The 16,130-nt window shown below is 45.6% G+C and overlaps 1 protein-coding gene across 1 annotated transcript in view; it reads right to left on the bottom strand.

Moving 5' to 3' along the window:
• The window catches only part of LAMB4 (laminin subunit beta 4), a 102,492-nt gene that overhangs the window by 73,093 nt on the left and 13,269 nt on the right, over positions 1–16,130 (bottom strand). The window contains 8 exon segments of the mRNA XM_021682940.2: positions 2,211–2,399; positions 4,027–4,147; positions 5,322–5,536; positions 5,703–5,766; positions 6,756–6,944; positions 8,024–8,097; positions 10,766–10,901; positions 13,826–13,983. Of these exon segments, the coding sequence (XP_021538615.2) occupies positions 2,211–2,399; positions 4,027–4,147; positions 5,322–5,536; positions 5,703–5,766; positions 6,756–6,944; positions 8,024–8,097; positions 10,766–10,901; positions 13,826–13,983 (1,146 nt within the window).

The raw sequence follows: 16,130 nt of genomic DNA, 5'->3' as shown, positions 1-16,130 counted from the left end.
ACAGTAACAAGCTCCTTGTCAGTCTGTGAGTAGAGTAAAACCTCAGACCCAGGAACTGGCACGTAGTATTGGAAATCAAGTTGGAGTATTTATCTATGCAGTAATTGATAGCAGTGCTGGGACTGGAGTGAGGCAAGCAAGGTGCCTAGGGTATAAAACTTGAGGAGCTGCTCACTGCCAGCTTAGTGCAAATGCTAGGTGTCAACCCCACGTTTACGTCACTCAGAGAGAGACAGAGAGACCTTCCTGAAGTGTTGGGACCTGGGTGCTTGGCTTGTCTCGCTCTAGTCTCATTCCTGCAGGGACGTTCAAATGAAAATAATGATGAGATAACTTTTCATTAGCAAAAATTGAAGTGTGACAAAACCCAGGGATGGCCAAGACACAGAGCAACGGGAACACTCCCACGCTGCTGGTGTGGGTGTTAATTGGTACCCCCACTTAGGGAACAAAGCAGTACCACGTAATTGGCTTGACAAAGTTCATACCCTATGGTCCAGTAATTCCACTTCTCGGTATGGGTCTTAGGGACAGGATTTGTGCATGTGCACAAGGCCACATATACAAGAATGTTTTTTGAAGCATCAAAAGAAAAATGGCCAAATAGATTTTGTCATACTTAGAGGAAGAAAGAGCTCTATACAGATATTACCTACAGATATTAAAACTGGAGACTGAGGGCTGCCTGATATGGACAAATTTCAAAAACATAATGGACAAAATAATGAAGGATACATACAGTGGGATACCATTTATCTGAAATTTGAAAAAATGCCAACATATATTGTTTGTATACAAGAACATATGAAAGTGTAAAAGCTGGCATTGCAATGATAATTGCCAAATATGTGAGTTTATCCCCAGGAAAGAGGGTAACAAATGGGGCAAGTGTGCGCCTGGGTCCCCAGCAGCATCTGTAGTGCTTATTAAGGTCCTAAAGATGATAGCATAAGATATGTTTTGACACGGCTGCTGGTGGGCATAAGGTTGCTTATTATATAATTCCCTATTATTTGTATATGCATAAGATATTCCATTTTTAAAAGTTGAGATTAAGGACAAAATGAAAGATTTTTAAAGATTAAAAAAAATAAAAGAAGCAAGGTAGGCTGCCTGGGTGGCTCAGTCAGGTAAGCCACCGACTCTTGGTTTCAGCTCAGGTCATGGTCTCAGGGTTGTGAGATTGAGCCAAGCATCAGGCTCCGTGCTCAGCATGGAGTCTGCTTAAGATTCTCTCCCTCCACCCCTCTTGCTCGGGCTCTCTCTCTCTCTCTAACGTAAATAAATAAATCTTAAAAAGCTGCAGCAGCAGCAAGGTAATGTTAGCTTATCAGCAAAACTGAATTGTCTACAGCCAAAGAAATGTTGCAGCCAATTTCACTATGGATCTTCCTCGACTTAAGGCAGGACTCTGTCTGATAAACCCATCATAAGCCGAAAATTTCTTAAGTCAAAAATATATTTACTACATCTAACCGACCAAACATCACGGCTTAGTCTAGCCTGCCTTAGCATGCTGACAACACTCACATTGGCTGACAGTTGGGCAAAATCATCCGACACACAGCCTGTTGTATAACGGAGCGTTGCATGTCCGTGTAATTTACTGACTACCGTACTGAAAGTGACAGAGTGGCTGTGTGGGAACAGAATGGCTGTGGGCGGCTTACTGGTTGCGGACCCTCTGGACCAGCGCCACTGACTGGGAGCTGCCCCGCCCAGCATGGGGAGAGAGGGTCGTCCCCTCTCGGCTAGGCTGGGGAAAGATCCAAGTTCAAAATCCCAAGTACGTTTCTACGGAATGCCTGTTGCTCCGGCACGGTGGAGCCAGCCGGCCACGGTAAGCCGGGCGACTGCGTTCGGCCGCTTGCCCCCGCTGACCTCCAGTGCACCCGGGTGTCCGCAGCCTCCTCTGAAACCACGCGCCCGCCCCTGGCTCAATCCAGCATAGTTTCCCCACTCACCAGGGGCTACCAGGACGGACCCGGATCATCCGACCCAAACTGCGCTGAGAACGGAAGCTCTTAGAGCCGCAGTGCTTTGGCGAGCCCCCCCCCCCCGCCCCCGCCGCCCCCGCCGCCCCCGGCCCCTAACCCGGGCGCTCTGGGCATGCTGCGCAACCGAGCGGGGGGCTGGCGGCGCAAGGGAGGCCTCTCCGTCAGCCTCTGCTCACACGCGTGGGACAGACAGGCCCGCGGCCGGGGACTCACGGATGCACGCATGAGGATCGGACATGGCCTTGAGCGCGTCCCTGTAGAAGAGGGGCCTGCAGCGGTCACAGTGCTGCCCCTCGGTGTGGTGGCGGCAGTCCTCGCACACGCCCCCACTGCGGCCGCCGCTCCGCACGTACGCCGTTATGTCGAAGTGACAGCGGTCAGCGTGGCTGTTGCAGCGACAAGCTGAGGAAGGAGACGGGCTATGAGAGATTGGCCGAGGTCTGGGGGACACCGAGACGCTGGGCCGCGGCCAATCACCGCAGCCCTCCTGACCCTCCATCTCCTGCCACTACCCCGTCTTGTTAGATACACCAAGTATGCACAGATCAGTTTTTTTAAAGATTGTATTTATTTATTTATTTGAGAGTGAGCACTAGAGAGAGCACAAGCTGCGGGGAGAGGCAGAGGGGGAGGGAGAAGAAGACTCCCCGCTGAGCAAGGATCCAGATGGGGGACTCAATCCCAGGACCCTGGGATCGTGACCTGAGCCCAAGGCAGACCCTTAACCCACTGAGCCACAGTGGCGCCTCCAGTACACACAGATTAAAACAGGTGCTTTCAAAGGATCTTCCTAGTGCTCTGATTCTGCCCCATTCTCTGTAAAATGTGCTCCCTGTGTTTAATATTTGTGTTTTTTTTATATCAAATAAACAAAAGTAAATCATTTGGGTGATCCAGAAGGCCTAGGGTGCAGTTTTGTTGTTTTCCAGTAAAGAATACTTTTACTGACTCAGGCTTTGTAAACTTGAATTTTTATATCCCATGTTCTGCAGGTTCAGGGATCCTCAGGTAAGATGTCCGAGCTGGGCCCCTGCCTGCTTCTCCATCTCCATGGGCAGAAGAGCCAGAAGGGCGGCTATAGGTCATTCCCATCCCATCTGGGGCTCAGCCAGAGCAACAGAGGGAAAGGACTTTGTTTGTCTTGGTGGTAAAGTCTGTGCTGTGTGCCTTGCTGGGGTTTCCCTGTAAACAGCAAAATCTCAGGCTCCATTTTGCTGGGTCTGCCCACTGTGACTCTCATGGATGGGACGTTTTCATGAGAACTCTTCCCTCACATCCTATTCCCCCTCCCCATCTGGGAAAAGAAACTGAGTGACAAGTTTGTATGGAAGTTCATCAAAATTCAGAGGCCGTGAACACCTTACAAGAAAACTCTCTACTTTATTAGACTAAATATTTTACAAAAAATACAATAGCCTGTCAGACTTGGTCCTTATCTTCATCTCTCCTGACATATGTGTTTAGGATCCAGTTCATGAGGGGACGCCTGGGTGGTGTCGGTTAAGCATCTGCCTTCGGCTCAGGTCATGATCCCGGGGTTCTAAGATCAAGCCCCATGTCAGGATCTTTGTTCAGCAGGGAGTCTGTTTCTCCCTCTCCCTCTCTCTCTGCTGCTGCCCCTGCTTGTGCTCTCTCTCTGTCAAATAAATAAATAAAATCTTAAAAAAAAAAAAGATCCAGTTCATGGAATGTATGAGTATTCAGGAAAACGGTAGGGATCTCCGTACCAAACCTGGTATTCACCAGATCCTGGACCAGCCCTGTCCCCAGTGATAGTACCGTGACATGGCTCTGCCCCTCCTCCAGAAAGCGACCACACGACATGCATATTGTTTCAGTATGTAAATTAATGTTCATGTTTGGTGTGAAGACTTGAGAAGTTGGAGGTCATGGGCAACATCAGGATATGCCGGAGCCGGAGCCACAGGTCCATCACCCCCGTCGCCTGCAGCCCCACCGAAATGAACTCAATGGTCTTTTAGGCGGTGCAGAGCACATTGGGTCCAGGCTGAGGGTGTTCCCCACGTACCTCTGCACGTGCTGTCCTGGTGGCCTGCTCCTGGCCTCCACGGAGCGTCGTGGAAGAAGTCCCTGCACCTCTCACAGTTTGGGCCATCTGTATGGTGCTGACAGATGCAGCGACCGTGAACCTGCGTGGTGTGGAAAGGGGGCTTTGCTTGGAGGATGCTGGGCTTCGTTACGTGGAAAGTGAACTAGCAGGCCGGGCACCTCTCTGGGTCTCAGTGTTCCTGGCTAGTGACGGCACCAACCTTGACTAGCTTTTGTTATTGCTTAACCAGCCCTAAAATTTTGAAAAAATTTAAGGTGTTTGGGACACATATTTTTTGGCATTTCTGAGTTCTACTTTTAAAACAACATATTGCAGCCCGCAGCACAAGGACAGACAGAATGGGGAGTGTGTGTACCTGTGTGTGTGTATGTGTGTGTGCGTGCGCACGTGTGTGTATGTGTGTGCACATGTACGTGTGTGCGCACGTGTACGTGTGTGCGTGTGTGCACGTGTGTGCATGTGTGTACGTGTGCGCATGTGTGTGCACACGCGTGTGTGTACGTGTGTGTGTGCGTGCGCACAGGGGGTGGCTGAGGAGTGTAAGGGAAAAGAGGGAATTAGAAAACAGAAAGAAACTGGAGAAAAATGTGTGATTCTCTTGGCTTTTCCACAAAATGCCCCGTATGTCCAAGTTCAAAGAGAGAAGTTCTATTTCTAGGGAAATATGAGGTGGCTGACAGGGAAGTATCCCGCCCTGTCTGATTGTGGCTAATAGTTTAAAATTATTTCGCGGACACACCCTTGGGACTCGGCGTTAAAACACAATTCTTCTACTACATCACTCTTTGAAGCCTCGTCCCAAAGCATGGAAGAGATCAGTGCTAGGAACAGTCATTCCCAGGGCAAGAATGTTACTTGGAATGGCCATTTTGACAGTGACAGATTTTAGTCCAACACCCTGGCACGGAGTACAGGCTGTCTCACACAAGAGACCTTCAAGGCATTTTTGTGGGACCATGGGTCCTCGCCACCAAAGCTCCATTCCCTGAAAAGCCAAATAAAACAAAAAGGGAGCAAGATGGGCTCCCGTGAAACCATAAATGATAAATGCTACTCATTAATTAATATCAAAGCCCCCTCCGGCCCCCCAGCTCCTCCAGCTGGTCCGTCAGGCCAGGTTGAATGACGCCTGCCCCCACATAAAGCTGTCACTTCGATGGTGGACCCCCCTGTAGAGAGTCTGGTCTACAACCAGCAGCAGCACAGGAAAGGTAAGGGAGCCAGGTGCCCCTTGGGATTGCTCAGTAACTCACCATTCCGGGGGGGCCGAACGCGTCTCCCCGCACCTTCTGCACAGGGCCGCATTCGCTGGCGTGGCCGTTACAAAAACATCTGCCCCGCACCACCATCGTATACAGAGCATAGTAGTAGTTATCACGGGACTCCTTTTCCCTCCTTCCCAGCAAAGTATCCCCCAGGGTATGGAGTTTGGTGAAGTTTATCCTCAGGTTTGTTAATGTCACAAGGTCTAGAGAAAGGAAAAGAGCAAAGCAAAGCACACTTAGGAGGCATCAGGTCAAGGCACTCTCCCGGACTGACATCCCCTTAATGGACTATGGACCGCAGTGATGAGGAACACTGCTAACATGAAATTTTAGAAAAGGAACTGGTGCGCAAACGAGAGCGACTCATACCCTGGATGTAGGGGCTGTAAGGGTTTTCTATTTCAAAGCTGGGATCCAGAACTTTTAAAACGACCTGTAAAACAAATACAGGTAAATGTATAAGCATCCTACCCAAAACAGTGTTGTTAAATATAGTCTCAAAGAAGAGATCCTGACCTTACAAAAGGGCTGAGTCACTGCCTCCCTCGGTGGTGTAGGATGCAGATTATTATTTGGGTTCGCACATGAATAAAAGTCCCAAGAACGAAAATGAATGAAAGATCTTAAACAGTCATTCTGGCGCTTTATGCCCAAGTGGTCCGTGAAGGCAGAAGCTCCGATAGCTCCTGCCTGGGGTTGAGGTGGAGCAATGGGGTCACAGTTCAGCAGGTCATCATCCATCTGGATCTGGCAGGGAATTCTAGAGCCGACTTCTGCTGCCAATTCTTTCATTCTACATGATAAAATAATACCGCCCAACCCCACTCCTACCCTGCCCCTCTGCCAGTCACCAGCTTTGCTCAGAGGAAGCTCCTGGCAGATTCCAGCTGGATGGTGGTTTACAGAGCATGGAGAGAACACAGCTAAGCCAGGGCTGCCACTAGCCTATAGCAAGGGTTAGAAGCAGATGCTCCTTCCTCTGGGGGCCCTGTGCCCCGGCACCCAGCCTGGGGTCTCAGTCCCTGCTCACCCTCAGCTGGGCACTCGTGTGCAGAATTATTTTCCTTTTCTTTCTTAAGTAGGCTCCATGCCCAGCATGGAGCCCAACAAGGGACTTGAACTCATGACTCTGAGATCAAGACCTGAGCTGAGATCAAGAGTCAGACGCTCAACTGATACAGCCATCCCGGTGCCCAGTGCAGAGTTATTTCCTGTAAGTTATTTACTATTTATCCGAGTTCAAAATGAATGCAGGACTCATTTCAATTTAGACATGTTCATTCTTAAAAAAAAAAAACAACAACAGCTTAAGTTCTATTTCAGTAAACACTACCTAAATTGTCTTCATTTAAATGAACCACAGTAGCAAAACAAAAAAAAGGTTTAATTTCTATCAGAGAAATCCAAGAAAGGAGAGGCTACCTCGCCACCAGTGGAGGGTTCAATATCCGAATATTTGGAGTCACAAACAAGGTCTCCCACTACCTGGGCCTGGCCCGATGTGATATTAGGAAAGGAAGCAGCACAGTCTTTTGCAAAATATTTGAGTACTTTCCAGGTGTGTCCGTAGTCTGCAGAGCGTTCAACTAACATCGCAGCAGGCCGAAAAGTCTAGAAAAACAAGAGGTAAACTTGTAATGGTTCACAAAGGCAGATTTCATTATCCGCTTCAGACTGAACATTTGTATTTCCTAATCTCCATTTTTCAAACTTTATTTGTATCTTTGAGAATCTCTCATATAATGAACACACAGAAATCTCTTTCCAATCAGTGGGCAAGCTTTCATGAACATATACTTTGCCTCGAATCTGGTTCTGTATAAAAGATGTGTATGGGCTGTGTGAATTACTCATTGAAGAAGGAGAGCATGTCAATTTTTAAAAAGCAACGTGATTGATATTTTATAGCGATTTGCATGTGGTTTTCTTTGACAAGAACACTTTTCTCTGGCAAACTCCTTTAAGATCTACCAGAAAACTTACTCTGATTCCTCAGAGCAGAGTTCACCTCCTTAAGGAGTCCACCAGCATTCTGAACATATGTCAGGTCCTGCACTTACCATTTTGTATTATGATTTTAAATCTCTATGTATGTTTGTATCCTTTACTAGGCGGTGAGCCCTCTGAGGGCAAACACTTGTGGGGCACTTTTTTTCATTTTTTATTTTCATTTTTTATTACTATAAGTCAGCTTCCAGCCTGATGACAAAATTAGAATTTTGATGAATGATTTGGGAATGACTACAGCACAGGATTTCTCTGACATCTAACTATCCTTAGTAAAGACCCTTTCGTTTTTCTGCCTCTTCTGATCGCAACCTTTCTGTATTTCCCTGAATAATTTCCACTTCCTGCCTTTTTCTCCTTAAAAATATTTTTCTAGTTCTTACAGTCCCTATCACCCCAGTGCTTGGAGTTTTCCTTTCTGCTCTATCTTGTAAGATTTCTTTCTTTTCTTTTTTTTTGGTTGACCATCTAAGTGATTAATTAATGAGCAGTGGGGTTCTTGTTCGTTTTGTTTGTTTTGTTTTGTTTTGTTTTCCACTCAGGAACCAAAACCCAAATGACAAAGCTTGAGCAGAGATTTACAAAGCCTTCTGTGCTCTGCCAGGAAGAAAGGAAGTGAAATCCCAGGCAAGCCCAGCATCTTGTAGGTAGATAGAGGGGGCGGCAAGCCCACACATCTGTACCTTGAAGGTCAGAATGAGGTGGCTGAACTGAAATAATGCCTCTAGGTCCAATCTGATGCTGACATGGTCAAGACCTAAAGAAAAATCCAGAAAGAAGAAGATCAGTGATTTCGAGAGACCCCTATTTATCACATTAATCCCTCCCTGTGGCTTGTCCGTAATAAAGCCCTTTGAAATCGCATGGCTGGGGATCCACACTCTTTCCTGGTCTTGTCCAGTGGTTTCCCATGACACTCCACATGCAGAAGGTCTACTTGAGAGCAATATAGGGTTTACCCAGACCGTGCCCACATTCATGTTATGGTGGCTGTGCACACGGCCACTGGGTGGCAGTATCACGTCCCACCAAGGGACTTCCGGGATGTTCCCATAGGTGGACTCATGTCCTTGAACTCACCTCTTGACTGTGCGTAACCATGAGCTAGCAAGCCAGATCCTGGTAAAAATTGACACACCCTATTCTTCCAGCAGCTGCTTAACGATCACTTGGACTAGTTTTATTGTCACCTAGCATAAAAGACAGCCTGAAATAGTCCCCTTGGAGTAAGGATCTGCGGCTCCTCCATGACTAAGAAGAAAGAAGTAGCCTGGCCCGGACTTTGCACTGAGATAGTCAGCGGCCATTCACCTTCTGCCTGGACGTGGAGGATGGGCCCCAGCCTGGACGGAACAGAAGCCCCGATCTCTCTAGAGTAGCCCTGTCCAGTCGGAATACGAGTCACACATGTCATTTAAGATTTTCTAGCAGCCACACTTTAAAAAGTACGAATAAGCAGGTGAAACTAATTTTAATCTATTGAACCCAATATATTAAAAGCATCTCATTTCAACATGTGGTCAACATTTTTTAAAAAAACTAATAATGCTTTCTTTTAACTATTAACAATGTTTCATTTTTTCCAAACGAGGTCTTAGAAATCTGGAATGGTTTTATACCAAGAGCACATCTCAGTTTGGATCGGCCATGTTGTTAACGCCCAGGAGTGCCCAGGGTGAGGGGCTCCGGGACCAGACAAAACAGCTCTGAGAGCACTAACTGGGCTGCAGCAAATGGGAAGCAGTCTTCTTCTTCTTCTTCTTTTTTTTAAAGATTTTATTTATTTATTTGAGAGAGAGAATGAGAGAGAGAGAGCACATGAGAGGGGGAGGGTCAGAGGGAGAAGCAGACCCCCTGCTGAGCAAGGAGCCTGATATGGGACTCGATCCCGGGACTCCAGGATCATGACCTGAGCCGAAGGCAGTCGCTTAACCAACTGAGCCACCCAGGCGCCCGGGAAGCAGTCTTCTTAGAGGGTGAACCACTCAGGAAGGTTTGCAGCTCAGAGGGCAGCCCCATTCCCGGGTCAAGGGCTCCTCATCCTTTCTAGAAAGGAGATCTCCTTTCCCTTCTCAATAGTTCTTGGCTGAGAACCCTTGTTCTATGCAAACAACTCTGACAGAGGGGCACTCCGTCTGTGAGGAGATGTGGGACAAATGCTGGGCACGTGGTTTAAAACAGCTGTTAAGTGGGGCACCTGGTTGGCTCAGTTGGTTGGGCTCAGGTCATGATCCCAGAGTCCTGGGATCGAGTCCCACATCGGGCTCCCTGCTCAGCAGGTAGTCTGCTTCTCCCTCCGGCCCTCCCCTTGCTTGCACTCTCTCTCAAAAAAACCAAAAACAGAAACAAGAAGGAAAACAGCTGTTATGCAAAAATGGCATCAGTGAAGGCAGGTGGCTGTGGCAGAGGCCTTCCCATGCACTAAGGAGAGCCCAACTAGAGATGAGTAACTGGGGTCCAAAATGGGCTGGCATTTAGTAGACACCAATCACATACTTGTTGAATGGGCAGCAGAGAAAAACAGCCTCATATTATGCTTGCCCTATATATTATGATCCTATACATTATGATTATTCCCATGTTCCCCTAATGGTCTAGGATCCCCTGTGGGAAGTAGGCTTAGGCGTCTGAAGAGGATAGAGGGATTGTAGCCCCAGGACAACATATAGAGATGTGGCAAATGGAATCATTTTGTGGGCTGAGGGTCCCAGATGGGTGAAGAGGAGCCATCATGAGTGAGCCAGCTACATTCATTCAAGCACGTAAGGCCCAAGGCTGGGGTGGGACGGGAGGAAGCCCAGTCGGGTCCTGATAGGGGCACCTCGGAAGTACGGACCATCAGGGCCAATATAAGCTTCAATACCACAGTTGTTCATGAACAGAGAAAAGCACAAATCCAAGAAGGAAAGACCTTTAGTTAGCACCAACTATCCTTTCAATTCAATTTTTACATGAAAATATTTGGCTTGCAGCAAGAAATGACATGTTCTTTTTCTCTCTCCCTGCATGTACTGCAGAAGGAAGAAGTATGTGGTGATAACTCTCAGATTTCCCCCGGGGCATCCTTAATTCCATTTACATCAGGGTGTTTTATATTAGCCTTCATTCACCAGCACCTTGTAAGTGGCCTATTTTTTTCTTTTTTTTACAAAGAACAAAAGAAGGCACAGATATTTTCTTCCCGCACATGGAAAGAGTGAAGCACCCAGAGTTAGGTTCTTAAAATACACTGAGTTCTCTGGAGGAAAATAACCTTTCCTGAAATGAAAATCAAGTTTGTTCTTATACGGGGTTTTACATTCTCGGTGGAGGCTGTTCCATTCCAACAGGGCTCCTTGCTGTGAAATTGTTACAATCATACAGAGCGAAAGACAGCTTATTAAAAATGTAAAGAAATGAAAAACTGGAAAGGAACTCAATCATACCATTTTCAGATTGCCACCATTTCTTTTCTCTCTCTGGTTCAAAACTTGTAATTACGTTCTCAATGGTGTGGCTGTGGGATTGGGTGTATGGGTCGTATGGGAATCTCGAGTCGCAGATGAAGCATTTCTGCTCCCCCTGGAAAAGCCCATCATTTAGATAAAAAATAAAGAGTCAGAATTACTTACTGTTGATCTGATTTTGAAAACAAGCTGTACTTGCTATATTTATCTTTCAATCTGGCTAAAAATAAAAAGCAGAGGAAATAACGAGACATCAATTTTTCCATCAATAGGTACTTAACAATGACAAATGCAATAAAAATATGACCCAGAAATTTGATAAATTGATATATTTGGGGTAAAAATGCAAATTTATGTGGAGCTAATTTTTGTCTTACACAAGAGGCAGATGATCTGGAAGTTATGTTAAACTGTAGAGAAATAAACAGGATACATTCCTTGAGGAATTACTCTCTTTAGTCAGAAAACGAATATTTGGCAAGAAATTAATGAAACACTTGGCCACCAAGATATCTGCAACCATCCTCCTTTCTCTCTCAGACTTAGTTTTTGGCAGAAAAACTTCCATGATCAAAACCTCTACGTTTGTGGACTTTGTAATATGTGGATTTTGTAAAAGATTCTCACTGAACGCGTAACAGAGAGGCCTGCCCCCTTGTCTTGCAGACTAGAAGGCCTCATTAGTAAATTGGCACTACTTTACTTGGAACGGACTTCCAAAGGTTGCAACAGCCAAGACTGGCCTTTGAGTTTGCTAACTTAATGCATCTAGCAGCCACATTTAAAAATTGAGTCGTCCCTCGATTCCCTCAACTCTGGCTGCACTCACTTCTTGCTCTTCCTTGAGTTCACCAGGAACTCCACTGCCTTACAATCTTGACACAAGTTGTTCTCTGCTCCCCTTTCCTCCAGCCCTCAAATAGCCCCATCTCTTGCTCCTTCCCTTCTCTGGGGCTCTGTTTAACTGCCCTCCTCTCAGATTTCTATCTAAAATACCGCCACCTCCCCACCCTTACGGCCTCTGCCACTCTCTGTTTCTTCCTCTGCTTTGTGATATTTTCTAAGCCTATAACACCACTTGAGACTGTATTGGATAGTTGTTGGATTATTGTCTGTCTCCATCATTAGAATTTAAGCCGAATGAGGGCGAGGACTTTGTTTCATATAAGGTTGTATCCTCCTTACCTACAACAGTGTCTGGCACATAGTAGATGCTCAATAAAATTTGTTGACTGATTGCATGGTGATTTTAATGACTATTTCAGCTAATGTCTGTCAAAGTAAACCAGCCTTTCAAGAGGTCCATATAATCTCTTTAGAATCACTGGCCACCATAAGCCTTATACTTGCAAAAAACCACCAAAATGTCTTTTGGAAATTAAGGAGCGATGGAAGCGAGATCTATTCTGCATATGGGGAGGCTTGCCCCAGACCTGTCCTGAAAGGAGAGCGGAAGCTTTATGATTCCATCAAAAGATGTCAAGACTTCAAAAGATTTCCAGTAAGACTATGGAAATTATTAGGGAAAATGTTTAACTTCGGGGCTTATTCTGTAAATATTTTAGGAGCATACCCTTGATGGACCTGGCTACACAGGATGCTTAGTTGCAGGAACCGGATGGGGGAGTCCCAACTTGGGTAACGCTATGGGTCAATGTTGATTTGAAGCTTCCGAGAAGAATGTTTGGCTTGGTAGCGATTTGTTAGACAATGGATGGGGAAAAAAACCATCCTCTGGGCTGCACAAATGTTTAAGTAGACCAGTCCTTGTAGCCCCACCCAGAATACTTGGTCAGCCTGAAGACATTTTGAGATTTTTTTCCAGCTCTAAGATTTCAAGATTTCTGGCATTCTCGAGACAAAAGAAACCTTGAAGTCTGATTTACTTCTACTTTTGGTGGTGTGACTTTGAAAGATAGGAGTATCAAGTCCTAATTATTGTCAGGGTATGGCATGAGTTGGCCAAGGCAAGAGTAAGCAAAATGTCAGTGTTTGGAGAACAAGATGTGTGATGTCAGGGTTGGAGAGTTTCTAAGATTAGAGCTGAGAACCATTTCTTTGTCCAGAGGGCCTGGAATTAGTGAAGTCACTGGAAGGGCCATCCATTCCACCTGAACAAAACTTCTACAGTGTCATTTCCTTGCACATGTAGTGAATTTGCTTTCTGAAACAAGTCCTCCCCAAACTTAGAACAGTGCTAAGCACTCAGGTATTGTCTCCACTTATTTATAATCATCCTCTTTTACTAGAAACCAATTAGAATACAAAGCATTTCCCAGAGACCTCCAGGAGCTGCTTTCAATGAACAATACATGGAAAAGCCTGGGCCGCAATCATTAGGCTTATGTCCAACTTCCTTCCTGCACATCCTCTTAAATAAGGGGTTGACGTGATTGCCCCAGGCTCCTCGGCAGGTAGGATACTCAGATGACCTTGGATGCTTGTTCTGCTCCCAGAGCGTGGAGAAGGAAAAAACCGTAAAGCAGCTGGTCCTTTTATAGAACTGGTCTTTAAGGGGGGTAAAAAAAAAGGCACGAAAATATGTTCATATTGGGATCTTTTGGCCTATTAGACAAGACAATTTCCAAGTGGCATCGTGAGGCTGGCATGCCATCAATTCAACATTGTACCCCCCACCCTCCCACCCAAGGCAGGACAATGAGAACTCACATTCAGAGTAATGGCCTTGAGACCCTGAGGGATCTTCAATCTTCACTGATGGGTCAATTAAATTTACTCTCTAGGAGTCACTAATGCAGTTAAATAGAACAGTACATTGCATAGTAATTCCCTTCGAAGGCTGAACCAAGGAGGCTTTTCTAATTCTAAAGGTAAAAAGAAAGAGATGAAGCAGATCTTCCCTTTTTTCTGATCAGTCAAGGGCTTCTGGACTTGGAATCATATCACCTGTGCCTCTGACGTTCAGGAAAGGGTGACGTGTCCTCCTTTCATGTTGCCTGGCTGGCCCCCGATACACTTAGAAAAATCTATGTCATCAACTCAATAATGTCCCAACAAATAAACAAAGAACAAACGCACCTCGAGGTAGCTGAGAATGCAGTATTTCTGGGCTCCGTCCAGCCCACAGGTAGAAGAAGCCGTGAGCTGTGCGCTGCGACCCACCAGGAGATCACCGGTGGTGGGGTGACAGGAGCCCCTTTTGCATTCATCTTGGGCTTTTGTGTAACCGAGCAACCCTTGAACACAACAGACATGGCTGCACAGAAGGCAGTCAAAGGGTAGCAGAAGGCTTAAAGAAGCAAGCGGTTAAGTTGGAAAGTTAATAGTCCCATTTTCTTTCAAAACCAGTTCTCTGGTTTTCTGGTCATTAAGACTCTGGTTGTGGATACTGTTGGTGCCCTTGGCCTAATGGAAATCTCTTAGCCTGCCAGGCTATACCATCTGCGTTCATGTCCCCACCTGGGCCAGCCTATAGCCAGTGACTAATGGATACACAGTTCAAAAGGCTGGCACCATTGCCTCAGACTGGGAGCAACTCTGTGGTGTGGTTTGTGCTCAGAACCTTTCACAGGAGGAGGTTGAAGCCCCACTCCAGCTGGCACCACATCCTGCCTCCCCTCTCCTCACTCTCTTACTCCTCAGAGCCCTCCCTCACTAAATCACGGACACACAAATACCTGTCTCAGGCTCTGCGTCTAGGAAACCTGACTTGAGACAGCCTGTATGTACTAGAAATCCTCTATGTGTCATTTTAGGGCAAATAAAGTGCATAGACACAAGGAAGGAAAATCTTAATCCAGCCTCTTATACTTATTGTTCCAACCTGTACAAAACCAATCGGAGAATTTAAGAAATCCTTGGGAAATGACTTTCTCTTAAAACATGTAAATTCAATTGACCCTGTTTATAACCTGGACTGTTGGGTTCGGATTCACCATGGAACAAATCATGCCCCTTTGGGATATTGTGAGAGATGGAGTTCCAGACCCACACAAATAGGCCCAACTGATTTTTGAGGCACCAAGGCAGTTCAATGGAGGAAGGGTAGCCTTTTCAACAAATAGGGCTGGAGGAACTGGACATCCACAGGCAAGGAAATGAACTGTAACCAAAACCTTACACCTTATACAAATATTAACACAAAACAGATCCTGGACTTCAGTGCACATATAAAACTGTAAAGCTATAATACTCCTATAACGCATGGGAGAAAGACTTTGAGACTTAAGACTAGGTGAAGACATTTTAGGATTGACTATAAGAACATGATCTGTCCAAGGAAAAATCGGTAAATTGGACCTCATCAAAATTAAAACTTTGCAAATTACAGAGTGAAAAAAGCCAATTAAAAGGTTATGCACTGCATGGCTCCATTTCTTGAATGACAGAATTATAGAGATGGAGAACAAATTTGTGGTTGTCAGGGATTAGGGAGGTAGGGAGGAGGGTGTGGATAGAAAAGGGTTGTACTAGGGCTCCTTGAGGGTAATGGAGCTGTTCGGTATCTTAACTTTGGTGATGGACACATTAATAAAATTGCATAGAATTAAATACACACACATGAGCGCAGGTCAAACTGATACAAGCTGAACAAAGTCAAGGACTATAACCTTGTCAATTGCCTGGTTGTGATACCCCACTATCTTCACACGAGAAGTTACCATTGGGGGAAACTAGGTGAAAGGTGTATGGGATCTCTCTGTATTATTTCTTACAACTGCATGAGAACCTGCAATAATCTCAAAATAAAAAGTGAAAAAAACCCCACAGAATCCTCTGCCCCTTCAAAATCACCCCATCAGCCTCTGGACAGTGAATCAAGTAAACCCTACACTCTAAGATAATATGCACATACATGGCCTTCTCTAGCTGCCCTTATATACTTTTCCCTTGAGACTTGAAGATTTATGCCAAGCCCTGATTCCAGCAGATGGGAGTGAGAGGGATGGGCATAAAATGGAAAATTATTCCCATACTATGGAATAAGATTGGTTTCTCTCCAGCTTTCTCAATTGTAAAACAATAAGAATTTTTTGATGGTCTTGTTTTGCATTTAATGGATTTCTTTCCTTCAATTTGTCCTCCAAAAATAGAAGCTATTGAAAAGCAATGTTTTTTCTCTTATGTCCACATTCCCCACATGAACTATTCTAGTCATCTGGTCATTTTGTGATTATTATCAGGCATTAATACATAGATCATAGTTCTACAGCTAAGAATATGATACATAAGGTCTCCTTCTACGCAGGTTACCAAATACTCGTTTGGACGAGGAATCTTCTGTCCTCACTCTCATCGCAAAGATTACTATTATTCCAAAACAGAGGCACAACAGTGCTTTCTCCTTCTTGAAGATAGACAAGTGAAAAAAGTTAGCACCATT

This window comes from Neomonachus schauinslandi, chromosome 12 (genome assembly GCF_002201575.2).
Source record: "Neomonachus schauinslandi chromosome 12, ASM220157v2, whole genome shotgun sequence".
Taxonomy (NCBI): domain Eukaryota; kingdom Metazoa; phylum Chordata; class Mammalia; order Carnivora; family Phocidae; genus Neomonachus; species Neomonachus schauinslandi.
The sequence above is the reverse complement of the archived record's forward strand: the minus strand, read 5'-3'. Positions and strand labels throughout refer to the sequence as shown.